This window comes from Petromyzon marinus, chromosome 1 (genome assembly GCF_048934315.1).
Source record: "Petromyzon marinus isolate PM22_M1 ecotype Great Lakes invasive population chromosome 1, UKy_Petmar_22M1.pri1.0, whole genome shotgun sequence".
NCBI classification, from domain to species: Eukaryota; Metazoa; Chordata; class Hyperoartia; order Petromyzontiformes; family Petromyzontidae; genus Petromyzon; species Petromyzon marinus.
Window position 1 is genome coordinate 32,000,664 of NC_133667.1, and position 27,935 is coordinate 32,028,598.

At 50.1% G+C, this 27,935-nt stretch overlaps 1 protein-coding gene across 10 annotated transcripts in view; it reads right to left on the reverse strand.

Moving 5' to 3' along the window:
• Window positions 1–251: 251 nt before the first annotated feature.
• MEF2C (myocyte enhancer factor 2C) overlaps window positions 252–27,935 on the reverse strand; it is a 119,855-nt gene continuing 92,171 nt past the window's right edge. For 5 of the 10 annotated variants that reach the window (XM_076067116.1, XM_076067133.1, XM_076067130.1 and 2 more), the window contains 6 exons: window positions 26,900–26,956; window positions 13,839–14,134; window positions 12,018–12,053; window positions 7,339–7,468; window positions 5,886–6,012; window positions 252–4,716 (listed from right to left, as the gene is read on the reverse strand). In XM_076067116.1, the coding sequence (XP_075923231.1) occupies window positions 4,278–4,716; window positions 5,886–6,012; window positions 7,339–7,468; window positions 12,018–12,053; window positions 13,839–14,134; window positions 26,900–26,956 (1,085 nt within the window). In that variant the 3' untranslated portion in view covers window positions 252–4,277. The remainder of the gene's footprint in view (window positions 4,717–5,885; window positions 6,013–7,338; window positions 7,469–12,017; window positions 12,054–13,838; window positions 14,135–26,899; window positions 26,957–27,935) is intronic. The other 5 variants (XM_076067121.1, XM_076067141.1, XM_076067124.1 and 2 more) reach the window with 3 other exon arrangements.

The following is a 27,935-nucleotide window of genomic DNA, read 5'->3' on the forward strand; positions in this document are numbered from 1 at the left end:
CGTTAATGGATTTTTTTTTCACCCCTCCTCCCAACCAGACAGCTTAGTGCCACAAGGGAAGTTATTCTCCGAGTGGCTGCATAAGTAGCAGCCTCCATAGCAGGTGGTAAGCGCTAATGCGTTTAATACGAGCAAATTGATGCAACAGGCATCGCCGGTAATTTCAGAAATGAATGAAATTGAATTAAAATAAGGCGGGGGGGGGGGGGGGTCACACTCACTTGACACGAAAGTTCACCTCGTTACGTATGTTAACTATAATATGATGTGTATTCTTTATTTTTTAAAACTTTTTTTTATACAAAGACATTGAAAAGGACAGTCTTGAGCTGTCTATAAGCGAGTTGAACATCAATATACTGTACACTGTAGCTAAGAGGACTCGTCAACAGTCGGTACAAAGGTGTTTTACAGAGTAGCTTCATAGTGACCGCACAAAATATATAATTTTTTTTCCTTTTTTTGTTGTTTTCGTTGTGTTTTTAGTAACAATACGGCAGAAACGAAAGGAAAAAAACAACCCCCACAAAAAACAGCAAATATTTCAAGTTGCTATACACAGGCAGATATTGTTTTTTTTGTGTTTTTGTACAGACGTATACCTCTGCTCTGTAGGATTTTTTTTCTTTAGAAAGCAAAAAAAACCATCACAAAAGGAAACGAGATTTCATGGCTTATTTAGGATAAACCTTCAAAATACAGTATAACGTAAAATTACTGTGCCAACAAATACAAATTAAAACACTTTTGAAACACTTTGGCTTCAGTAAAATCATTAAAAGCAGACTACACACAATAATTTTACTTTAGAATACAACTTTTTTTTGTCTCCCATTGATATTTACGAAAATAGATGCACTTTATCTTTCACTGAGGTTTTTTTTAAATTTCCATTAAAAACATTTCAAAGAGGTTAACCAAATTCTGAACCTTAATACAACACAATATATAATAATATATATTAGCTATATTAACTAATACATCAGTCCAATCCAATGCAAGCTCCTATCTTACAAACATCCCATGCAGATTCTACAGAAGAAAAGGGAGGGGGGGGGGGAAACCCATTCATTAAATAAATTAAATCTGTTTTTTTGCGTCGTTTTTTTTGTTAAATCAAACAAGCAAAGTATAAGCAACTAAAAGAGAAAGGGGATTTAAAGTAAATGATATCAGTACACGAGATGACAAAGCCGCTCGTACAGTTGATAACACGTTAAAACAAAACAAAAAACACCACGTTTTTCACCGCATTGTCGCGAATAAACTCCGCGGGATTTCAGATGAGAGTGTCGCACTGCCGCCCCACCACGTGATGTCACGACGCTCGCCGTCTCGCGAAGTAATGCAGGCAAAATTGGTGGACAAGAAACCGAAATAGAGAAACCAAAAGTGAACTTTCTCTGCATGAACTGCTGCCAAAACTGTAAATCTACATGCGTGGAACAACTTCTACACATCCAACTGCATTTTTCGCCAATATATTGTAACTTATAATATGCACGTTTGATTATATAAGCTGTGACGTTACCGTACGTATGTATGTATATGGGGCAAAACGAGCCCAGAAGAAAAAACGTGACAAAAGCTGTAAATTTGATCAATTCAGAGCACAGCACAAGCACTTGAAAAATAACCATTTTGTCCAGATTTTTCCAACAACGGAAACCACCCCCCCACCATTTTTTTAATATTATAAGTGTGAACTCATTGCAGTCTGGTGGGGCGAAACGAGGAGGAGAAAGAGAACAACATGAACCCAAACGTGGGAAATACGAGAGCAAGTCGGAGAAGGGGAAAAAACACCCCTAGATGGACGCAAGAGATTGGGATAAGGGATGTTTGATTAGACGTTAAACAAGAAGAAATAAAGCATCCTAATAGCAGCAGCATGGCTAACCCTGGCCACGCTTGTATTCATGCCAACCCAACATCTCCCACGCGCAAGAACGCCCCCACGTCCACCCTCCCCATCCCCTCTTGGCGGCCCCCCCCCCACCACCAACCTCCCCCCCCCCACCTTCCACTGAATGTGCACGGGACCAGCGTAGGTCAGAGCAGTCACACAGAGGTCAGGCTCCCAGAAAGCAACAAGCAGCTCACACAACTCACACGGGAAACCTTCCTCGGGTTCCAGAGAGATCGACGACGATGGAAAGTGGAGTGGAGGAGGAGACAGGAGGGAGGGAGAGAGAGAGCGGAGAAAGACGAGAAAGCGGAGAGAGAGAGCGGAGGGGGAGAGTAGAGAGAGTGGAAAGAGAGCGGAGGGAGAGCGGAGGGAGAGCGAATGGTGTGGACGTTTCACGATGCTGCTGTTGCCCTATCTGCTCTCGGCACAGGGTCGTTGCGCAAGTCTATGGCTCTGGCACGAGAAGCTACCCTGGCCCCGAGCAACTGCTAAATGTAAATGGACACTTTGGCAGACGCTATAAACAACCGATACAATAATAAGTTCTTTTTAAAAAAATCAAAATAAAACCCAGTTTATTTTAGGAAATACATTAGCTAAAACTGTACAACGGCGTATTTGTAGTGCATTGTTAATTATGTTGTATTATTTATTTCACGTATATATATTTCTCAAACTCGTAAAAACTGACGCATTGTTCGTTGCGGTGCGAGTGAATCCGATCTGCGCCGGGGGAGTCGAGCGGTGTCGTCTCGCGGAGCGTTGAGGGCCCCCCCCCCCCCACGCCAGCGCCGGCTATGGCTGAGAGCTTACGGAGCGTTAAGTGCTGCGGGCACCGGACGAAAGCGAAACGAACAACAACAACAACCCCGACTCTGCAAGTACAGCAGGACCCTGCCAAATTTGAACATCCATTAATGCACAGACCCACACAGTCAAAACAACAACCGCACCTTTACTTCCGGCACGATTAACGGATGACTGTAAACGGGGGGGGGGGGGGGGGGGGAGTATAATTAAGAAATCATTGTGGTTATTTTGTACTGAAACGAATCTATTGCGTGTACCAGTGAGCAGCAGGTGTTACTGCAGCCGCTTCGCTTAACAGCTGCAATGGACAACAATCGCGTCGGACTACATTATCGTAGACGATATCGTGGAAGATACCAGTATATTATCTATTTTATCGACGCCGCTCCGATTATTATTATCTACAAGCAAGACGTCGCTACAGACAACAGCTCCGGCCGAGGCTGTCGCAGACAAAGGTATCATTTTTAAATTGTCACGATTATCCAGAAGCCTCCGTGGCACTGCACCAAACACCAACCCGCAGACAAAAAAAACAAAACGCTAAAACATGATTGAGATACAGGCGTCACCACCGTCATCATTATCATCATCATCAACAACAACAACATGATCGTCACCGTCATTGGGAGGACGATATCATTGGGAGGACGATAAGTTATATCGCGGGGTAAGGAGAGTGTGCAGACGCTGGGCACCTGTGCCGGAGGGGGCTATGGAAGGAGGGGAAACGGGGAGAACTGTGAGCACAGCGGGGCGAGGGGTGACCGCACGCCCAGAGTGGCAAAGAGAAGTGCAATCGGTACTGATTGACAATATCGCGAGGAGGCAGTTTCGAGACAATCCTGCCACGGAAACTAAAATTCACTTGTGTTGGGATCGGGAGAGGCAGCCGAATAACGTTTCAACAGCCGGAGCCGCTTTACTTTCTGAAACTTGCCAAGCGTTTCGTTCTACGTGTTCCTGTCGCGCAGTCCAGCCCAGATATGACGTGCAAATGTTTTGCGTGTAAAAAAAAAGGTGTTCTTTTAAATAAAAAATAAAAAAAGCCACAATGGCAATTCGTTTATAAACATCGGTCAAAAGAGAGACACGATTAAGAGTCGACGAGGTTAACTGTAATTTAAGATCGTGTTTCGCGGGTGTGCGCTCAAAAAAAAAACTTCGGAGAAAAAAAAAAGCACCGAGCTGAAGAAATTAAATGTTCATGTCATAAACGAAAATTAAAAGTACAAGCGTTAGCACTAAAGTGTTCCATCAACAACAAAAAACTGGAGACCACGGAACACCGCTAAATACTGGTGGATTTGTACTGCGTAATTTTCATCTCAACAAACCCTGGGGGGTAGAGAGAGGTGCAGGAAAAAGAGAGAGGGAAAAAAAAACAACGTTGAAATGGCGAGTTTTGAAAACGAAAGAAAAAAAATGTACGACGAATTTAGTAAAGTGTATTCTCTCCTTAACCTCATATATATGTGTGTGTGTGTGTACGTATATATAATTATTTAGTTTCGTTTCATGGGACTATCGGCGCGCGTCGCCCGCGCGTCGCAGCTCCTTATCGCGGCGGCCAGCCGTCTATGCGCAGGCGCTTGGCCGCCTGAGCGTCTCCGGGGTCCGGCGATGAGCGCAGCATGCCGACGCCGTGGTGCCCCGCGTGGTGCCCAGCGTGGTGCGAGCCCATGAACTCTCCGCCCCCTCCGCCGCCCCCGCCGCCGCCGCCGCCGCCGACGTTGCGAAGATCCTCGCGATCGCTGCCCCCGTCGTACGAGCTGCCCGAGCTGCTGAGGCTGTCGCCGGTGGCGCCGGGCCCCGGGGATCGCGACGTGGCGCCTGTGGGGTCGCCGGGACCCCCGCCGCTGCCTCCCTGCGCGCCGCCCGCCACCAGGAACATGGCCGATGAGACGACGCCGCCCTTGGGGGGCGACACGGGCTCCGACTTGACGCTCACGCTCATGTTGGTGTTCACCGTCAGCCCTCCGCTGCTCGGGTTCATCCTGCGGTGGCGGAGAGCGGTGGGGGTGGGGGTGGAAGACGCGTTAAGTTTCGGTGTCGTTGTTTTAGTCGGTGCATCGTCACGGATGATTATCATCGTCGCCACCGCGATCGCCGCATCGCGCGCTTTCAGATGTGCTTTTGCGGCTGTCTGGAATGCCCTTCCTTGCGATATTAGAAAGTCACTGGAGCTATGCACTTTTAAATCATCTGGATTGAAATCTCATTTCTTTATAACTGCATTTTGGTGTTTAGTTTGTTGTCCTTCCCCCACACCTCCGATTAGCACGGTTGGCTACGTATGGTGCGAAAGAAGTTCAACATACAGTACATATACATACAATGCCGTGTAATCATCACTGTAGTTGTCGTGATAATAATGATCGCCGTCTGTGTCGCGTCATCTTTAAAACGATCATCACTGGTGTGACCGTAGCGATCCGCGCATTCAATTCAACTGGAGTCGTGAACCTTGCGTGCGATCGATGCCAGAGTAATGAGGTTGACGAACATTATTCATTATATACACCCGCATTTTCGCTCAGAAAGAAAAAAAGTGTTGGTAACAAGCTTGAAATTCAGAATTCTTGTTGTGACAGTGGACCACACCCTTTGTCAGAGGAAAAAAAACCCACAAGATGACGTCACAGAACTCCATCTGAATTCACTTCTATGGAACCATTTTTTAATCCATGCTTACAACTCATATTTAATACGATTGGTTTCCTTGGGCTGAGAACATGCGGCAGTAACTAATGTATGGACATGCACCTTGCCTTGTCAAAATTTCCAAGCTACTTTCCGAGTAATTCCAAAGCACAAAATTCTTACCACACGCATCATTCCCCCCCCCCCCCATTATTCTTTATTATTATTACTACTATTACTATCGCAAGAGCATTTGCATTATTACGATTATCAGTACGTTGTTGTTTAACCAAAAAGGAAAAACAAAACCCACGTGCCTCGGGGTCTCTTAAGCGCGACGTCAAATAAGCCCTCGAGAGTCTTACCGTTCCTGCAAATACCGAAAGTGATCGCACGGCCTCAAGAAAACATTGAACAGCGAGAAACCGCACAAACACGAGAAATTCCTGCACAGCGCAACGCGCATCAAAGCACGCACGCATGCACGCACGCACGGATACGGGGCAGGGAGGAGGCGCCTCACAGAAGCTGGTTGAGCATGCTCTGCGGGATGTTGTGCAGCTGCTGCTGCTGCCACGTGACGGAGCCCAGGTGGAGGGTGCCGGGCGAGTTGAGACCCGTCAGAGCGGTCAGCTCTGCGAGGGAGTAGTCTGCGGGGCACGCACGGAAAGCACACACGTCAAGGCGCCGAACGCACACACACACGCACACACACACGCACACGCGGGGGTGCAGGTATGAGACAGACCGGAACAGAGATACAGGGACAACAAGATCAGGCACTGTTAGCGAGCACCAATGAAGTCCGCCACGGCACGCGAGAGGCTGGTGTGGCTTGGGCCATGCCCGGCCACATTTGTCTCCCCAATGCCAGGTACTCATTTGAGGCCGAGTCGACCTAGGGGAGGCCCAGGACCAGTGCAGATTATCGTCACCGGTGTTGGCCGTGGGCGGGTTTCGTAGAGCAGCGCGCTAACTGCTACCCTACCGCTCCCTAACCAGACACGACGGTACACACAGACATGGGGATTTCAGGGCACACGTACACACAGACATGCACACGGACACACAAACATGCACACGGACACACAGACATGCACACGTACACACAGACATGCACACGGACACAGAGGGACACAGATGGACACCGGCACACACATAGATATATGACGCAGTGGTAGAGCACACATACATAGACATGTAAGGACACACAGGCACAAGGCATACGTACGCACGCATACATACACAGGGTTAAATGTAGTCATATAGGAGGTTGTTTTTACAAATTGTTACACGCTCTAAAAATGTCCAGATTGGGCTGTGACTCCAGGACACAATCGCCTGCTCTTACAAGTGATGCTGGTGTGCAAGTCTTTAAGATCTATGCTACGCCGGTGGCAGATTTTAATCATTGTCGAGTGTGCTATCTAATGAGCCACACCCACATACAGGCAAACATCACCTGTTTGGTGGTTTGGACCTTAGAGGCAAAGCGCCGTTTGTGAGCACCTATTAAGGCCGGTACTGCACACGGGAGGGTGGTGTGATTAGCACCACTCCTGGCTACCCTTTATCTCCCCAGTGCTGATGTTTACAAACTGCACCAGGCACTCATTTAAGGCCGAGTCGACCTAGGGGAGCCTCAGAACTGGTTCAGATATTCCTCAGTGACGTTGGCCGTGAGCGCGAATCAAACTCGGCTCGCCAGGTTCGTAGCGTAGCACACAAAGTGCTGTGCCACCACTCCCCAAACCACAAACAACACGCGCACAATCACACGAGCGCACACACACACACACACGCATTGGCACAAGCTGCCCTTGCTTCACGCGGTGAGCTCTACCTATCCCCAAACAGCAACACAGGCCCCCAGGAGCTGGGAACCGAGAGCTCGTTAGTGCGAACCTGGGGGGTGCGAAGGGGAGGGGGTCGGGGGGGGTTGGGGGGGGGGGCTGAGGGGGGGGGGGCGCTCCCACCTGTGTTGTAGGCCGTGGGCATGGCGGACGGATACCCCGAGAGCGCCTGTGGAGGTATGCTGGGCGTTGCTACGGAAACCACCGGAGTGGCCAGGGACTGGGTCACCTGCGAGCTGTTCAGTCGCTGGTTCTGCAGGGTGAGGAGGCAAGGAGGCGGGAGGGGGGGGGGGCGCGGAGTTACGCCAGTGGTGTCGGCAACGCGATGGCTCGCGAAATAAACAACAGCATGCGGAGAACCATTTTTATTTTCATTCGAAGTACAAATTGATGGCGTATTTCGTCAGATTCTGTGGTGTCCCGCTGCGAACGGATGGGCTCAATATTTATCGCTTTTGCGACTCGCAGATGGCAGTGAGGTGGAAGATGTTCAGCTGTTATTTCTCTCCAATAAGTCGTTTTTGTCCGCTCTCTGGGTCAGATCGCGCACACTCTTAAAAACAAGGGTGCATGTTGGAAAGGGGAATTGTTTTGCAGACCTTAGGTGCGTTGGTCACGCTTGCGCTACCTTTTAACTTGCGAGCTTTAAGCGGAAGGACGGACCAAACTGCCCCTAAAAATCAACAGCAGTATAACGAAGATGATGTTCAGCGCTATGTTTTCTGTTTGTAATAACAAACATGCGCCGCGGAATATTTGGTGGAAAATGCCGGTGAAAAACAGCAAAAATCAGATGGGTGCAGCATGCACCCTCCGCTTTTGAAACCAAAAAATCAGCACGAAAATTACGTTGCGTGTTTGATGTGCAAGATGTGGCCAAAATTCCGAGTCAAAGACCGGTGACTTGAAAATCAAAATGAGGATATTTATTTATACTGGAAGAATCTGATGAGCTACAAAGCTCTTTTTCACAGACGTCCAGTCATACAAAAGCGGCAATTTACCAGGTGCTTATTTTGAATCGGAGGCACGAAAAGAACGCATGTTCGAAGGATGCTTTAATATTTCAACAAAACGCCTGCTGAAATATTAAAATGTCTGGTGACATGACAATTCAAATAAAATGTGTGAACAGTATTTTCACATTGAGAAATGGTTAGGGTTTTTGCAATTTTCAAATTGGATTTTTTTCTTCCACCAATTACATAGAAGCTACACTATTAGCAGCCAAGCATGAAGCATTTCATATCCTGCTGCCCGCCTCCAAAAGCAGAATTACTTTGTTGTGTTGAGGAACAACTCAAATCAGCCTCTGCCCCCCACATCCTTCAACATGAATATTTTACACATGAACCTCTAGCCTTGTGAGCGAAAATCAAACTTTATACATCTTGTTTGTTCAGTCATTGGTGACTGCACGGACCAACTGTCAAATTCAATCCACTTCAGAACCCTGTTTTAAAATTACCATCAGCTGCTTCGACCAAAGCTCGCAATCTCAGCAGTGTCAGCTCGCCGTCTCAGACACAACCGTTACCAATGAACCGTTCCGCATTTCGACCACTTCAACGCGGCCCTTTTTGCGCAATGCGGTCCCCCCAATCAGAACATTGAATTCGCGCGTTTCTTTTTTTACAAAATAATTACGGAACGTTACGGGGACCGCGTGGATCTGCGCGACGCGGAACGGCGCGGGAAGTGAACCGCGAGAGACCTTCGCTCGCGATCGGGCGGCGGTGGTGGCGCTGTAACAGCGATAACAACGGACGCCACCTGACGACATCACCGATCGATGATCTGCCCAGATATGGTAGAAAATAGGTACGGCCTTGCCCGTATAGGGACGTCGTGTCTCTGCCCCATGTGTGGTCTTGTGGATCGTGAATCCTGATTATCATCACGTGCAGTCCACCATACAGCCACGTTCAAGTGTTGATTCATTTGGAGGGTTGATCGCTGCGTCAACTCGCTTGGCGAGCGATCGATCCCACGGACCGATTGATCCTATTGGTCAGTATAGCGTCGTCTGAAACGCCCTGCTTGTTTGGGATTGGCTGATATCTGCAGGATCGGTGATTCGCTCGCAGTCTGTTTCTATCGCGTCACAGCGGCGCCGCTGTCTCCAACTGAGAACTGCGGTGGCAGCGGCTCCTCCCGCACCTCCGAGTAGCTGGATTGGCGACTTACGGTGCGAAAGAAGTTCAACACACATACACATACGTACACATACATCACAAAACCCATCGCGGGTCATAAGCGGCGTGGAGGACGGAGCCAGAAGAAGAACACGTGCCGATCTACGCAGCGCCCAATCTCCCTGAACGTGCCCGATCTCTTCGGGATCTCGGAAAGCTGAACAGGTTTTTTTGAGCCTGATTTTTCGTTGCATCAGGCATACGTGAATTTTGCAGAGGGTTTTTTCCTGCCAAGTGACCGATAGATGGCACGTCGAGCGATGGATTCTTGTATCTATCCGTGGAGAATTTTGTAGGCGTGCTGGGTTTCAGATGGGTTTCTCTGGTATCTTGGGCACACGGAAGGCAAATGCTCATTCAAGGCATATGCCTGACATCCAAATGTAGCAGGAGCCTCATGAGAAAAAGAAAGAGTCTCAGAGACTCGGTAAGGCTTTTATGGTTGAAGCAAAGCCATTGCTAATTAGAGAGACTTCGCTTGCAGCGTCAGGAGATAAGCACAGCATTCGAGAGGAATTTGCCAAACCCGTGTGCGCTACTATCTGCAAGAGCCGAGAATCCAACTCAACAGACTAAAAAAGTTGCAAATATTATGGGCCTTGTCAATCCACTGCTGGCTGAGGGCCTCCCATGCAACGTGCAGGTCATGGTGTTTTTTTTACCATACTTCACCACGTTTGTCAAGTACGGATTGGTGAAGGCTGGCAGCAAAGACACGAGAGCATACACGTACATTACAGGAATAATTTGTTTTTGCCGAACTGGCCTCTACTGCCTACGACGTAGGCCCCACAGCAAGCCTATAGCAGCCTGCTGTGAATGGTGGTCACCAGTCTATGCACTATCCAAGCTCGAGTCTGCTTAGGTTGTGAGCTCCGATGAGACGAGATGGGGGGGGGGGTGATTTCGTCTCTGTATATACTCCTACGGCTATTCCACAGGTTGCCCATTCGTTCTCGAGCCCATAATTCACATTCTAGGAGCCTGCAGCTCCAGCTTGTGCATTACAATCGTCGGATTTCAAGGTGCACACGTGGGTAACGCATTAACCGCGGCTTTCTCGGGCCACTGTTTGGCTGCTATAAATTTCCACGCGATAAGCCACTCCTCGTTGAGCTATCGCTTGTGGTCAGGTCAGCTTCTGAAAAAGAGCTACAGAGCTCGGTTGGGCCTTACCTGGTAAAATAAAAATGGTTTGTAAAAAAACCGAGCAAAAGACGGCTGCACGGGCGGCAGCAGCGGAAAGTCAAAAGGGCCCGGCCTAAGCGTCCGGGCAACGGAAGAGAGGCACGCTGTGTGATCGTTACGTAACGGGCACAGCGAGGCAAAGAAGCATATCCTGCTCACTACGGGGGCATCGTAACGGGTCATTACCGACAGCAGACCCTAAACTAAACTCTTTTTATTTTTATTTTAGCAGGTACGGCCCACTGAGCTATATAGATCTTTTTTTTTAGAAGCGACCTGGCTACAAATGATAGCTCAACAAAATCAGCTTGTCATCACGTGCAAAATTATAGCACGTTGATTCTAAATGTGGACGGTAACACCGGAGGAGCCGGAGAAAAATCCACGTGACCACGGGGAGAGAAACACGCAAACTCCGAATATATAGACGTCAGGGTCGGGTTCGAACCCACGACCTCCTGTATACTGGGCGAGGTAGTTAACATCTCCTAGTCACCGAGTTATCACCCGCCGAGTATTGCGGCGAGCAACAGGCGAGGCGGCGAGAGGGGGAAGTGAACCCGCAGCGTTGTAAAAGACGCCGGGGCTCTCCCCGCGATCTACCGCGTAGTCACTCCGGCTTGTTGCTCGCACGCGCAACTCAATCCGCGCGCTTCTGGTTCCGTCCACCTCGGCGCTTTCAACGGAAAAAAAAAAATCGCCATTCATTCGTAACATGCCGTGATTTCGTGTGCTCTGTGCGTCGTGTGAATGTATTGGAACACCGCACACCGGCGCCAACGAGGTCGCTTGACAGTCACAAGGCATGCACGGCGGCTCGCAACACGAAGGGATGGACCTCTGGGCCGCGACGCAAAGGAGATGCTTTTAGCTTTCCCCCCTTGCAACGAACGCTATTTATAAAATAACAATAATATCACCGCCACTATATATAGGGTAAAAAAAACACACGCACACAAAGGGGCATGCAAAACAGCATGCGCTAATATTATCCACAGCACACTTTAGGAAAACATAGTTTATCCCCCTTGAATGCATAGAATTATCAAATCAAAGGCCTGACAAGAGTGTTCAGTGAAACGGTTTGTCCAAATCCCACAAATAGCCAAGTGTTATTACTCATAACAAAGGCTGCATTTAAACACATTAACCCTTAGCTCTTCGAACACAAAATGCATGCCACCATGGGAAAAAACCCCCGGTGGAATAAGTCATTAACTCATAATGGGTAAAGCCCTCTCTCGTGGGGCCTGGTGGAGGGGGAGGCAAGGGGGGGGATGGCGAGACGGGAGGGTGGTATGTTTGTCCAAAACCCCATGCAGCAATCGGTGCGATATTTGTGTGTGTGTGGGATCCGCAAAGGCACACGCAGGCAAGTGTGTGCGTGTGTTATGCGTTTACAGAAATCCGTTGACTAACCTGCATACTCACCAGTTCCATGAGATCCTCGTCCGTCTGCATGCACGACAAACACAAATCGGGGGCCATCAGGCGGTGAGCGAAATGACTAACGGCGTGGACGGTTCCCCCGTGGGTGTTGCCGATGGACAGGGGGACAAAAAAGTGGTCGCATCGCGATCGCAACGTCCAGACTCGGGGTTTTCCTTTGAGCGTCGTGGTCGGTGCCCATCCTCCGCCGGGTGATTCGGAAGTAGGCGGTGGAAATTCCGCGTTCCCTTTGGCGACGTCTGAACGATGGCGACGATGATATAGGACGAGTTACGCGACCCACCGCACGGGCGTGTTGCTCAAGGGTCAACTCGGAAGCCCACGAGAAAAATTTTAATGTGTCGTTGCCGCTAGCACCGCACAGAGGAAAACGACACGGAAACGGTGAATGGGGTGCAATTAATTTGCTTTGCGGGTTTTTTTTTTTTTACAGGGGACCGATCTGCCAGGCTATCACCCGAAAACCAAATCCGTTACTGGTCTGCCAGTCCATAAATATCTAGAGACTCAATCACAGACTAGTGTACCAGTGTACTGTCTAAAGATCCCACCAAAAGACGAGTCAGGCATATGTCTGACCTAGCGAACCCACTGGTCTGACAGTCTACCATTTGAAGACCCCATCAGAGACCAGTCCGTCAACCTATTATTTAAAAATCTGATCAAAGACCAGTCTGCCAGTCCATTGTTCTGAGTCTGACAGTCTATTGTCCAAAGATCCTATCACAGACTAGTCTGCGAGTCTGTAATTGTTTTAGAGACTCCCATCGTAGACCAGTCTGTGAGTATATTATTGTCTAAAGACTCCTTCGGAGATTGGTCTGTCAGTCTATTATCAGAAAACTCCGGCTTAAACATACTAACAGCAACACAAAATAAAATCAAGAAAACCGCAGCTGTTTAATAACCGTAATAATACTAACACGTACTAAAAATGTACAGAATATAAATTGTAGAAAAACTTGAGTGGGAGAATGAATTCTAAGGTTCAGATTTCTCAACGAAACAACAATATAAAAGTCAAGTGGTTCCGGAGGCACTAAAGGGTGTGAATAATTAAATCGGTAAATTGAAGCGGTCGATAAGCGGTGCCCACAGCTGCATACCTGAGAGTCAGCCACGAAGCTCGTGTGAAAGCTCACGAGCGTGGGCATTCCAGTGGCTCACTCTCGAGAGATGTGCTGATGCGAGATCAAACGCGCTGCATCCAAGTGCACCTCCAGCGGCTGGTACCAGCAGCGTCATGACCAGCCGCTGTGTGTGACGGAGGTTCGGGAATGGTGTTCATTGAACAATGTTGGTGGTAGTGGTGGTGGCCACTTTTCAGCGACAAGAGGAAGGAGAGAAGCGACGCTTACGGCAATGAATGAATGGTGCATCGGGCAGATAAAATACAGCAAGTTGCTCCTGTAGGGAATGCAGAGTGATGCATCTGCCGGTCATCCGGCTTTGGTCACCCACACTGCCTGGGTCTCATTCGTGACCTACTGCCGACAAACCCTTCACCTCTACGTGACCTCAAAGTGGACCTCCTGGCCAGGCACAAATGCCAGGGTGACGTCACTGCCGCTTTGCAGTGATTAGTGGTTCTTGTAGGCTTGCTGTTGTTGCACAGGAAACCTGTGAGTACAAGGTTGCTGTACACTCACTCATTCACTTAATAACTCACTCACTAAGTCCTTCACTAGAAACTCGTACAACGAATCAGCCATTGACTAAATAAATAACCCACTCAATAACTCATCCGACCACTCACCCACCCACTCACCAGCTTGCCCCACTCACACTCACCAGAGTGGGCATCATGCCCTTGCTGTTGGACGGGATGACAACACGCAGGTCTGGCTTATTGCGCTGCTGCTGCTGCTGCTGCTGTTGTTGCTGCTGCTGTTGCTGCTGCTGTTGCTGCTGTTGCTGCTGTTGTTGCTGCTGCTGCTGCTGTCCTCCAGCTTGTCCCTGTGAGGGCGGCGGCGGAGACTTTGCGGCCATGGATCGGCTCATCCCTCCGGATCCGGAGCCCGATCCCGGGGACCCCATGAGCACCGGCGATGCCCGCGAGGCTGCCACCGCAGCTGCGTATCCGTTACCTGCGCGATGGCAAAAAATATAAAATAAAAACGAGTTATTCTTTCGTGCGAATGCCACTGCGGTGTACGGTTAAACACACTGGACATGCAAATCCAGAAGTTGCCGGTTCGATTTTGATCTCTCCCGGAGTAGCAGTCGAGACATGTTTCTTAAAACCCTCCCGCCTCCATCCACAAAGCGGCGCAAATGAGTTCACCAGTTAGTCGATCGGCTGGTCACATGGGTAATCCCACCTCTCACAAGACGTCTGGCCAGCAAGTTCGAAAGAGTCGGTCAAAATATCCCTCTAGAGGGCCTCTCTCAAACTCCTCTCGTGGAGCCCCTTCCGCCAGCAGTGGCGTGGGCCAAGCACTTGGAGCGCTGCACCTTTACCTTGACCTGGCGACCGGGCCAAGGCCATCAGCTCCGCGGCTCCGAGGCGCGACTTAATTCCGTGAGATTTCGCGCGTATGCGAACTGTTTATTGTTGTTATTGTTATTAACTCGCAATACGTGTGAGAACCGAGTCCAATCACGGTGGCAGGCACCGGAGGGGCCACACGTTCCAGAGGGCGTCAACTGCAGAGAGGGATTAATGAAAGCAGCTCGCGTGTGCAGGTGCTCTACGGATTGCGACAGCGTATGATCGTTGGGGGGGTGGCGACAGCTTTGAGAGGCCTTCGTCCAGCAGTGGATTGATCATGCTTGATGACGATGATGACAGAATTGAAAAGAAAAACATGAGCGTTTGAGAAAAAGCACAGTGCATAAAACAACAAAAAAATACCAATTTGCTATGTATTCCGGCATCTGAAAAATGTAAATGTTTTCACTTGCTTCAATAAACATTTTCTTGATTGAACAACGAGCAATGGGGGAGTGAAAAATTTTGCACTTGATTTTCGATGCGATAATTTTCCCCGTCGGCCACGAATTTAAGCCTTTCAACAAAGAAATCACGTCACCAACGCTATCGGCTCCACGAATCACAGAAGTCGATCGTTTAGTTCGTCTCTGGTGTTTTTTCCGCCCAAGTGCTCCCTAAAAAAAAAAAAGTCAGAACGCACGCGGACATAATTCTACGAAAATAAATTGACGCCAAATAAATCGTGGTCGAAACATTCTCGCATCAGGCGCTCGTAATCACGCGCTCGTCTTTAGCGAAGATAATCAGTAAATATATCAGTCGTGTCACCTCACCGATGACACCAAACCATCAATCCAACAAAGCTTTTCATCGCGACACTCGCTCCTTTGAGAGCCTTTAAGGCATTCCTCAAAAGTGCGGCTTCAAAAATTGCCTCCAGTGGCCGTGCAGCTCTTTCACCGTTTGGAAGAAGACCCGCTCCTCATCTCTGTGGGCCCTATTAAAGGCACTTTGATGTTTGGTTATAAAACATTCCATAAAACAAAACGATTCATAACTCGACAAAAATGGCAGACTGATAATATATATTTTTATCTCAACAATTGGCACTCGAATGCATCTATCTGGCTTTATATTTTTTTCATTGGAATGTTTTTTTTCATTACAATTAGGATGACTGTATTAAGTGGGAATAAGTCTTTGTAATGGTGCAACTGCACCCAGAGAATATTGCAGCTCTGCCGCCAGCCAGGTGCGATTTTCAAGGGCATTTTAATTTGGCAGCGCGCTTTACAACAGGGCCACATTTCCCCGTCGTTTCCTGTTTACCGCCGCCGCCGCCGCCACCGTCCAGATGTGGGTACCACTCTAGACGGGCGAGCCAGGGCACGGCATGTAAAATGGTCGCAACCCTTCCAATCCTCCCACTATCTCCTTTACCTCCCTCCTCCCCTGCAACTCCCTCCCTTCTCTTCCCTCCCACTCACCCACCCACCATCCTACCATCACTCCCCTCCCCTCCACTCCCATCATCCCTCCCTCGCCACCGCAAGACCGACCTTCCCGCCGTAACGGCGGCCGCAGGCAACACGACTGAAAATGCCCCCGTGCAAAATGGAGACGCACTCGAGGTCATGGGTCGCAAGGCTGCCATCGCCGCTGCCATCGCCTGAACTTAAAAAAAAGCGTCTCCTTAGTCACGCTTGTTAATCAGCTTGGCGCAGGAAAAATAAGCGGCCAGCAGCTTTGGCGGTGGCACTAACAAGCTGCAAATTTGGACACAGTAATTTTTTTTGTTACTATCGGTGAAGTGAAAGGAGGAAGAAAAATAAATTCCCCCCCCACCCCCCCCCAATGCCACAGTGTTCACCTCTCAAAGAGGTTTGACGCCACGTTCTTGTGGCCGAGAAGCTGATTTATTTGCGAACAAAGCGAAGGTTTTCCCAGGGACGTTATTTATTTATCTCATCCAGCGGGCACGCCTATAAACGTACCTCGGGGGTGGGGGGGGGGAGGGTTTTTACTTACGCAACAGACCAATGAAGAAATTTGCATAGAATTAAAATAAAACTCAGCAGTTGAAATCGTGGAGCAAATTATACACGGCTGCATTTCACGCGTGTAATAATTTACAGGCCTGTTGTCAATCCACTGCTCAGTCGTGTTGGGGGTTGCGTAACCTTATTTCACCAAGCTGCTCAGGCGCACAGTTGGTGAGTTTTGTTATCCAGGGTCAGGAATCAAACTCGGCACACGCTAGAGTCATAGCGCGGCGTGCTAACTACCTCCTGCACGCAGAGAGATTGCGCTTTACCCAAGGTGTGAAAAAAATGTTCTTGCCAAAATTTTACAAATCACACCGAACTCGCACTACGAGTTAAATACAATAATTCAGCTATAATTGAGTTGCATTGCGTAGCGTTTCTTTCTGGAAATGTATGCAACTGGTGATTTTTGTTGTTCATAATATAATTCACGGTATTGTTATTTTTTTAAGTGTCAAGAAGGCTTGAGAACATGAGCAGGCTGGCTCCTCATTAAAAAATGTGATTCGATTATTTTCTACTTAGGGACAAAAGCCTACCTGCAGAGTGCAATCTCCAGACACGTTGACCCTTACTTGCGTGCCCGTGTGTCCCTCCGTTGTGAAAGCTGATATAGGTTCAATAAAAAAAAAATTGACTCGATTTCTAAGCGACGCATGGTGCAGCAAGCCCTTTACACGAGTCGATTAACTAGAACCCCCCCCCCCTCCCCCCCGGGCGGAGGACAGCACATGGGCGATGGGAGCAACGAGACGATGTCGGCTGCCTACGTTTCCCTTCTCACTGCGAGAGACACAGCGAGCCTGGGAAAAGTCGACAGCTCAGACTCACCGAGACAGAAATCGCCGAGCAGAGAGAATGGTGGGGGGGGGGGGGGGTGAGAATGCACAATGGATGGGTGTGGACTGCAGAGGCAGGCCGGGCAACAATGCTGGAGATAGACATGGAGTGACAGAGAGGGATGGAAGGATGATGGAGTGACAGAGAGGGATGGAAGGATGATGGAGTGACAGAGAGGGATGGAAGGATGATGGAGTGACAGAGAGGGATGGAAGGATGATGGAGTGACAGAGAGGGATGGAAGGATGATGGAGTGACAGAGAGGGATGGAAGGATGATGGAGTGACAGAGAGGGATGGAAGGATGATGGAGTGACAGAGAGGGATGGAAGGATGATGGAGTGACAGAGAGGGATGGAAGGATGATGGAGTGACAGAGAGGGATGGAAGGATGATGGAGTGACAGAGAGGGATGGAAGGATGATGGAGTGACAGAGAGGGATGGAAGGATGATGGAGTGACAGAGAGGGATGGAAGGATGATGGAGTGACAGAGAGGGATGGAAGGATGATGGAGTGACAGAGAGGGATGGAAGGATGATGGAGTGACAGAGAGGGATGGAAGGATGATGGAGTGACAGAGAGGGATGGAAGGATGATGGAGTGACAGAGAGGGATGGAAGGATGATGGAGTGACAGAGAGGGATGGAAGGATGATGGAGTGACAGAGAGGGATGGAAGGATGATGGAGTGACAGAGAGGGATGGAAGGATGTTGGAGTGACAGAGAGGGATGGAAGGATGATGGAGTGACAGAGAGGGATGGAAGGATGATGGAGTGACAGAGAGGGATGGAAGGATGATGGAGTGACAGAGAGGGATGGAAGGATGATGGAGTGACAGAGAGGGATGGAAGGATGATGGAGTGACAGAGAGGGATGGAAGGATGATGGAGTGACAGAGAGGGATGGAAGGATGATGGAGTGACAGAGAGGGATGGAAGGATGATGGAGTGACAGAGAGGGATGGAAGGATGATGGAGTGACAGAGAGGGATGGAAGGATGATGGAGTGACAGAGAGGGATGGAAGGATGATGGAGTGACAGAGAGGGATGGAAGGATGATGGAGTGACAGAGAGGGATGGAAGGATGATGGAGTGACAGAGAGGGATGGAAGGATGATGGAGTGACAGAGAGGGATGGAAGGATGATGGAGTGACAGAGAGGGATGGAAGGATGATGGAGTGACAGAGAGGGATGGAAGGATGATGGAGTGACAGAGAGGGATGGAAGGATGATGGAGTGACAGAGAGGGATGGAAGGATGATGGAGTGACAGAGAGGGATGGAAGGATGATGGAGTGACAGAGAGGGATGGAAGGATGATGGAGTGACAGAGAGGGATGGAAGGATGATGGAGTGACAGAGAGGGATGGAAGGATGATGGAGTGACAGAGAGGGATGGAAGGATGATGGAGTGACAGAGAGGGATGGAAGGATGATGGAGTGACAGAGAGGGATGGAAGGATGATGGAGTGACAGAGAGGGATGGAAGGATGATGGAGTGACAGAGAGGGATGGAAGGATGATGGAGTGACAGAGAGGGATGGAAGGATGATGGAGTGACAGAGAGGGATGGAAGGATGATGGAGTGACAGAGAGGGATGGAAGGATGATGGAGTGACAGAGAGGGATGGAAGGATGATGGAGTGACAGAGAGGGATGGAAGGATGATGGAGTGACAGAGAGGGATGGAAGGATGATGGAGTGACAGAGAAGGATGGAAGGATGATGGAGTGACAGAGAGGGATGGAAGGATGATGGAGTGACAGAGAGGGATGGAAGGATGATGGAGTGACAGAGAGGGATGGAAGGATGATGGAGTGACAGAGAGGGATGGAAGGATGATGGAGTGACAGAGAGGGATGGAAGGATGATGGAGTGACAGAGAGGGATGGAAGGATGATGGAGTGACAGAGAGGTATGGAAGGATGATGGAGTGACAGAGAGGGATGGAAGGATGATGGAGTGACAGAGAGGGATGGAAGGATGATGGAGTGACAGAGAGGGATGGAAGGATGATGGAGTGACAGAGAGGGATGGAAGGATGATGGAGTGACAGAGAGGGATGGAAGGATGATGGAGTGACAGAGAGGGATGGAAGGATGATGGAGTGACAGAGAGGGATGGAAGGATGATGGAGTGACAGAGAGGGATGGAAGGATGATGGAGTGACAGAGAGGGATGGAAGGATGATGGAGTGACAGAGAGGGATGGAAGGATGATGGAGTGACAGAGAGGGATGGAAGGATGATGGAGTGACAGAGAGGGATGGAAGGATGATGGAGTGACAGAGAGGGATGGAAGGATGATGGAGTGACAGAGAGGGATGGAAGGATGATGGAGTGACAGAGAGGGATGGAAGGATGATGGAGTGACAGAGAGGGATGGAAGGATGATGGAGTGACAGAGAGGGATGAAAGGATGATGGAGTGACAGAGAGGGATGAAAGGATGATGGAGTGACAGAGAGGGATGGAAGGGTGATGGAGTAGAGGGATGACAGTGTGATGAAACAGAAGATCACAGAGGCAGAAAGGAAAAAAAAAGGTAGGCAGCCAGCAGCGGCGAGGGGTGAGAGTGTGATGAAGGGAGAGAAGGACGCAAGAAGGGGGTGGGGGGACAGAATGGCGACACGAGGGAGGGGCAGTTAGGAACGAACCCAAAAGCTGCGACGACGATGAGAGAGGAGAGATGGAGGGATGGAGGGAGGGAGGGGATCGGTGACGCAGAGAGAGAGATGCAAAGATGCTGGGTGCAGCAGTCAGGTCTGGGCCTGCTTGTCACTAGCACTGCCATCACACAGCCCAGTGCCCTGGGCTTGGCGTGACAATACCGGGAGAAGGCTCGCCTGCTCGCTCGCTCGCTCGCTCGCTGGGAGGGTGCGGGGAGCTGAAAAATGAAAATGAAAAAGGGGTGGCAATGTGTTTTTTAACGCGCACACAGACGCACGTGAGCGCGTCTGCGCGATAAAAAAAAAAGTGTAACCGTGATTTTTTGTTACCACCCCCAAAGCGTTTGCACCCACTCGCAATCTCGTAATCACGAAAAGGAAGGAAGAAGCGGAGGGGGGGGGGGGGATCTGGCAAACACAATGGCCCTGCACGTACCATTTCTGGCTGGGGGAGTTCATCTTACAGGTGCCTGTGGCTCGCGCGGCAACACAATAGCGCTGGTTTTGAGAAATTCAAGCATCGATGTCAAAACATGCCGCGGGATTTTTTTGCTGTTTTTTTTTCTCGTCCTCCTCTTTATCTCTTCTTCTTCTTCTCTCCGCCACATGTGTATTTCTAATTTTTTTTGTTCAAAGCGAACGCCACAGCTCTCAAGCTTCCCGCGAGGTTGCTAAGCATCTGAAAGATTTAAAGGGGAAATAAATGCAAAAGGACACGACGGAGCCGCTGCGGTGGCACGTTACGGTGTTAAATGCGCACATGGAAGCTCTTTGCCGCCCGCGGAGGAAATGTTAACATTTGAGGTGTTTTCGAGCGCTCCTCTCTCCCTCTCTCCGATTAACGCCTTCATGAAAACTGCTCCGAGATGCAGTGCCACAGCGGCGGTGGTGGCAGCAGCGAGCGTAGGGTGGCGAGGAGGCACCCGCCGATCACAACGCAGGAGCATTTCGCCGCCTCGATCACACGGTGAAATATTCACACCGCCGTTTGCTGCTGGACAATTAAAAATAAAAATTCGGTGTTTGGCAGCAGCAGCAGCAACAGCAGCAGCTTTGTTTTGAAACCGTCAGCTAAGGTACCGAAGAAGGGCGACACCGCCAGATTAGAGGAGGCGGGAGAGACAGATGCATGCGTACACACAGGCAAAGATCCCCCTTATAGCCTTGGCAGGCTGTTGGGATAAGTGCTGTTAGCGAGCACCTATGAAGGCCGGTATGGCACACGAGGGGGTGGGCTGCCAGCACCACGCTCGACCGCCTTTGTGTCTCCCCAGTGGCGATGTTTTCACACCGCACCAGGTACTCAATTTGAGGCTGAACCGGCCTAGGCGAGGCCAAGGACCGATTCAAACAATCGTCACTGGCGTTAGCCGTGAGCGCGAATCGAACTCGGGTCGCCGGGTTCATAGCGCGGTGCGCTAACCGCTACACAACCGCTGCTTACACGAAGATTGTGTGTGGGGCAAGTGCTGTTGGCGAGTCGCATCTATGAAGGCCGAAACGGCACAAGAGGGGCGGCCAACACCACGCCCGGCCGCCTTACACACACGCGTGCGCTCACACACACACACACACGCGTGCGTTCACACACACGCGTGCGCTCACACACACACACACGTGCGCTCACACACACACACACGTGCGCTCACACACACACACACGTGCGCTCACACACACACACACGCGCTCACACACACACACGTGTGCTCACACACACACACACACGTGCGCTCACACACACACACGCGTGCGCTCACACACACACACACACGTGTGCTCACACACACACACACACGCGCGCGCCCACCGCCCTTTCCCTCTCGCCTCGTCTGCCGGCGAAAGTCAAACCCCCCCAGCACCGGCTCGTGGTGCCGGTGCTGGGGGGGGGGGGGTCGGCGTCACCGCTGGGATGGGCGGTGCGAGGTGGACGATGGCTCCCACTCGCTCGCTCCGGGAGCCTGCCGCGCCGGGGCACGTAAAGCCGCTAACGCGAAACCTCCCAGACATCAGAGCTGCTCGTGACAAAAAAAAAAAACCCGGGCATCATTATTTTCCGCGCTCTTCAGTGCAATTAACGAGCGGTAATCATGTGTGCTAGGAGCCCGGTAATGAGCCCAACGCATTTGCAAATGCAGACGGTTCGCCGTGGGGGGGGGGGGCCCGTGTGCATTGGTGAAGAGCTTTTAATTATTATTTTAATAATATATTTTTCCTGTTATGTTCAAATTCCGCTTCGCCTTTATTCTGAACGCTCTGGCAATGGAGGCGGCGACGCATGTCCTTATTTTTATTTAAATTTTGTCCACGACGCACACCTTCGGCACTCTGGGGCGTGCTTTCCAGTTATTGCTCTGCGAAGAGCAAAGCGTGCGGCCAAGGCACAGCAGAGGCTGCGTTTTTTGGGTTTTTTTTTCTTCTGTTGTACGCATGATGTACGTACGCATGATGTACGTACGCATGGTGAACTTCTTTCGCGCCGTTGCGTAGCCAAACCGTGGTGCGGGCGAAGGAAGAGAAACTCGATACTAAAAAGTGGTTGTAAAGAAATTGAGCTTTCAATGTCGTCAGCACCAAAGCACCGAAGCAAGCTCGGTTATTGCTGTTGCAGCGCACACGGAACATTCTGGAAAAGTGTGCTATTTTTTTTTCCTCTCACACCGTCTTCTCACTCGTAAATAAACACTCCGTCATCGGCTCGCGGGGTATAAAACTCGCCCGTCCGAACGCTTAGGCCACCGAGCCGAGAAATATGCTGCTAACGCTTTTCTGTTGTTGATGAACAGAACTCAGGTTTCTCCGCGGAAAGCACTTTCTCTTTGGCGATGCAACGTCGGATCTCCTCCCCCACCCACCCACCCACACCCCACCGCCACCGCCCCCACAACCCACCCTCTTACCAATGACATTTGTTGGCTCACAGGCTGTGAAGTGGTAAAAATAAATTCCGGTGAAGCCCAAACCATTCTCGTGATCATTATCATCACCTTCATCATCATCATCATCCTCGCCAGAATCTTGACCGTGAAGTGAAACCCGATGCACCCTTTGTTATCCTCATCACTACCACCACCACCGTCGTCGTCGCAATGATCTGCATCGTCAAGTGAAATCCGAGCCATCATCACCACCATCAACCATCGTAAGTGTTAGTCACTTCAATTTTTTTGAGCGCATTCCATTCGAGAAAATAAATAAATAAATAGATATAGCGCCATTGCTCACTCACAGAGCTTCACAATTGCACTACTTTACAAAATCCAAATTATACTGTATTGGCTTGTACAGAGGACCGGAAGTATTATATGAAGATTTGTTTTTGAAATGCTATCAATGGTAAATATACAGGTAAATTATAATCAATGATTGGAAGTGCATCGTCGGTTTTGCCAAACCACTGTTGTTTCAAGATGCAACACCCGCTACTTAGACAGAGTTGTACGCTACATGTGATGTGTTCCTCATTATAATACGTTTTAACCAAGTAGATTTGCGTGGGTAATTTATTAACAGGGGATCTAAATTTAGGGCCAAGGCACATTTGCTAATCTTGCATGACACCGGACCTCAAGGAAGCTACGAGCATCGTTACGATCCATCGATTCATCGATATTTGGGTTTATGTGAAACCTCCAGGCATTGGAGGCTACTATATTCACCGCAACATAATAAAATAAATAAACTTCCAATTCAATCGCAGGACCACTATGATATGACGGTGCCTTCGGGCGGGGGGGAAGGGGGCACCGTCATCCAGCAGTTGATAGATCAAGGTCGGCGACAGTAATCATGAGCATAAGAATGTATTTCCAATCGGAAAATCCGATGCGACACGCCTAGACTAGGACAAGGATGACGATGTCGAAGCCGAGTCAACCCTGGCCAGAATCCAACCACCTCCCCCCCCTCCCCGCGATCTCACAATTGTAAACCTGTCGCTCCGCACACACAAAAAATGAGCGCCACATCCAATCGTCACTTCAAACCCCGAACAAAAACCGTCGCTCGTTCCATAAACACCGCACAAGAAAAAAACTTCCTGGGGCTGGGCTCGGGGCAAACGAGAGGCAAAACCAAAGCCGATTCTCTCTCTCTCTCTCTTTCTCCCTCTCGTCGGCGAGCGCTCCCCGATCGTCAAACGAGGGTAGGTGTGCCCGCCTGTGCATTGTCGTGCAAGACAGCGCCGACAGCGGGCGGGCGAGCGAGCAGAGGGGCGGCGTGCGAGCCGCACTTCCTCCCATTCTCCACGACGGGAGCCGGCTCTCCTCCCCAACAACCCTCCACCCCCCCCCGCCTGCCCGCCGACACCCCACACTCTCCCCCACACTCTCCCCCACACTCTCCCCCACTCCCCACCCGCACAAGGTCAAGGCAGCCGGCCAATGAGGAAGCAGCTGTGGCTGTCGCTCGAGTCACATGATAATTACGCCCCCGGTGCCAGAGGGGGGAAAAAATGCCGCAGCCATCCCGACACGTGGGGGCCACACTGGCGGCAACATGAGCGCGCGGAAATCCTGGGGGGGGGGGGGGGGGCGACAGGGGCGTGCAGCGGGGATGGCGATAGGGATTGGGGATAGAGGAGAGAGGTGGGGAGAGTCAGCACAATGGGCGAACGATGGTGTGCACCGACCGCCTTTCGTGCCAAGCTAGCAGCCGGCGTTGGTGGATAACTCCGAGATCACGGTCTGCACGGCACCGCCCCCCCCCCCCCAAGTGGCTAGGAGTTGGCGGCAGGGTCGTTAACCGTCGAGTTTACCTGTGCGGAGCTTTGAGGTGTTACTCACCGGTGGGCTAGGTACGGTGTGAAAGAAGTTGAACATACGTACACGCAACACATGTACTCTCCTCCCAAGCGAGGGCGGGCATTCTTCGGGTACTCTGGTTGTCTTCCGCACGGCCAAACGCTCACCGACGGTACTGGCCAAAAACAACCCGGTGTAGTGACCCCCTCCGGCAAAATCAAGTCCTGAGACTGAGGCTTTTCTGGGATGAACAAAGGGCGTTAACCATTGAAATATTATTTTTATTGTTACTGCCACATGCAATCCACAAGGCGATGAGGTGGCTCGTCGACAGGAGCACATGAAGTAGGCTTGTGCCCTCTCACATGCAGTGCTTTGCAGTGTTATCTCCCCACATGAGTGGGTTTTCTCTCTGGGCACTCCCATCTCATCCCACATGTAATGTACTCATTCAGAAACCGGCCAAAAAATCCCAACGCGAAACCCTTCAAGAGGAAAAAATTATTACGACGATCTAAGATACAGCGAGGATTCTCCCGGTTAAATAAAAGGGGGGGGGGGGGGTTGATTATAATTATTGTGTTGCAGGCGGCACAGGAGAACGTGTGTGTGTGTGTGTGTTTGTGTCGGGGGCCAGGCTTGAGGGGGGTCGAGTCAGGGGAGCGGAGGAGCAGTAAGAGGGGAGTTGGGGATTGTGGGCTGCTGGGGGTCGTGGTGGTAGTGGGGCGAAGAGGAGGAGGGGGAGAGCGAGGGAAAGAGGGAGGGACAGGCAGGGAGAGGCAAAGCGAGACCAAGGCCACTCACACCCACATCACCGCTGTGGACTAATGAGCCGGGGCGTTCAGCTGTCGCGACGCTTCACGCGCACAAACAGCGGAACAACAGGGTCAAACGGAACAACAGGGTCAAACGTGAAACGCAACGCCACCGGACCTCTCCTCCGCCCAGTCCCCACAGAAGCGGGCGAGCGGAGGCGGCTTTAACGCCGGGCTCGGCGCTAACCGCGGGGGAGGAGGAGGTGGGGGGGGGCGGAGAAGAGGGAGGGGGCCCCGGGGCAGGGTTGGATGTGCCGTGACAAGGTGCGCGGAACGTTCGTCGGGGTCCTTAGTTGCAAATTGGGCTCGTAACAAACGAGCGGCACGCCTTTTAACGATTCTTGTTTGACCCAAAACGCGTTCCTTAATAAACACGCGTTGTTAATTAAGTGCCTTCGTCTTGCACTCGCGGCTCGCAGGACGAGCTGCGCTAAATGCGTTTCTTTGTCCGACGGGACGTTAGACAAAGAAACGGGTCAAGTTAAAGATTAATTAAGACACTCCTGTAGGTTGTATTTACGTAAGAGGGCGTATGTAAATGCGTTTTAAATATCAGATTCCTGAGTTGAATAAAAACCAACGCTGATGTTATGAATGAATCAACAACGAGAATCATTAATGGACAATAAGAAAATGATAAGACCGTATAATGAAGGTAATATTTTACAAAAGTACACAAAACCAAATCACCCCATTCGTAATTGATGATAATTCCCATTATAAATAAATACAAATCTCGAGAATAGGTTTTCCCATTTTTTCTGGCAACAAAACAGGTGTTAAGAGGTTAAAACACGAAACTGAAACCTTTTACAAGGAATCATGTCTGCAATAACCACAATACTTGTGGTCAGAATGCAAACAAAAAACATTCGCTGATACATATGCATTGTTTTAACATCTAAATATCTATTCTTGGTTCTTTCGGTAAAGTCACGTAGAAGGGAAACAATAAAATAATAAAAATATATTTTTATACCGAAAGAACCAAGAATATGAATCCCTGCAGTCACGAAAGCTTTAAATCAAAATCTTAACACCTGTTTGTTGCCAGAAAAAAGGGGAAAACCTATTCTCATATTTTGGTACTGGCAAAGGAGGTCCCATGAAATACAAATCTCACTTGACAAAAAGTATTCAGTGTTAATAGAGATTCATAACGTGACGACCCTGCCACTGATGATTTACCAACGACAGCGATGACAATGACCGCGGAAGGAAACGAAGACCATGATGACAATGATGACGATGAAGACAACGATGAAGGCACCAATGAAGACACCGATGATGAAGACGTGCCCGTAACTCACCTATGGGACTGGCGCCTGCACCAGAGCCTGAGACGAGTTCTGCCCCCAGCATGCCTCCTGCAACACAATGCCGAGACCCATGACACAAGCCCCAAGAGACGAGACCCATGACCACAGGGCCCAAGACGTAAGACCCATAATATGAGACCCATGACATGAGACTCTATGACAAAACAGCGAGACCCAAGACACTAGACTGACGCCATTGACACCCAAGACACAAGATCCATGACACAACAACAAGAATCGTAACGCTAGTCCGAGGCCCAAGACACAGCACCGAAGACACGATACTCACGACACAAGACCCGTGGCAACAACGAGACCCACGGCCGACAGACGGCAGTAACTCAAGTAGGTTGCTGACCTATCTGTAAATGTCACCGGGCTTGGCAAAATGAGACAGCATGAGGCAACATTGGTTTTGCCGTTTCACATTACCTATTTGGTTCCTCACTTGATCATCAACTAATGTCGCACCTGATCCTAAAACCTTAACTGCTAACCATTAATCCACAAGAACAAGAAGTATGGGGTGGGGGGGGTAAGAGATGATCTCTGGTGTGAACAAATATTCATTTCACTGGGGGAGATGAATATTGTATCCAATGGAACCAAAATTCCTCCTCTACACTTTGTTCTCAATCATGAATGTGGTAACCGAAGTAGAAATCCCATCCAGGGCTAACATCGACGCTCAACGAAGTCTGAAACAGTCCTGACCCCCCCACCTTCCCATGCCCCCCCCCCCGCCGCCCCCCTTTTCTCCTACTCCCCGCCCCCTCAACCACCTTTCACAAACTCACAATGATGAGTGCGATGAGGTATGATCAAACAACCCCCGTGCCCGACACGGCGGCAAGGGGAGGCTTTTATCCAGCAGTGGATCGACAAAGGGCTGTAAATAAATGATGCTACGATGGTTTATGATGGGAGGTCTGTGGGAGCTCGCGGATGACATGCACGAGCGCCGGCAGGGTAAGTGGCTGCGTTTGGATGAGGGAGTGGGGGGGGGGGGGGGCGAGCGGAGGGGGGG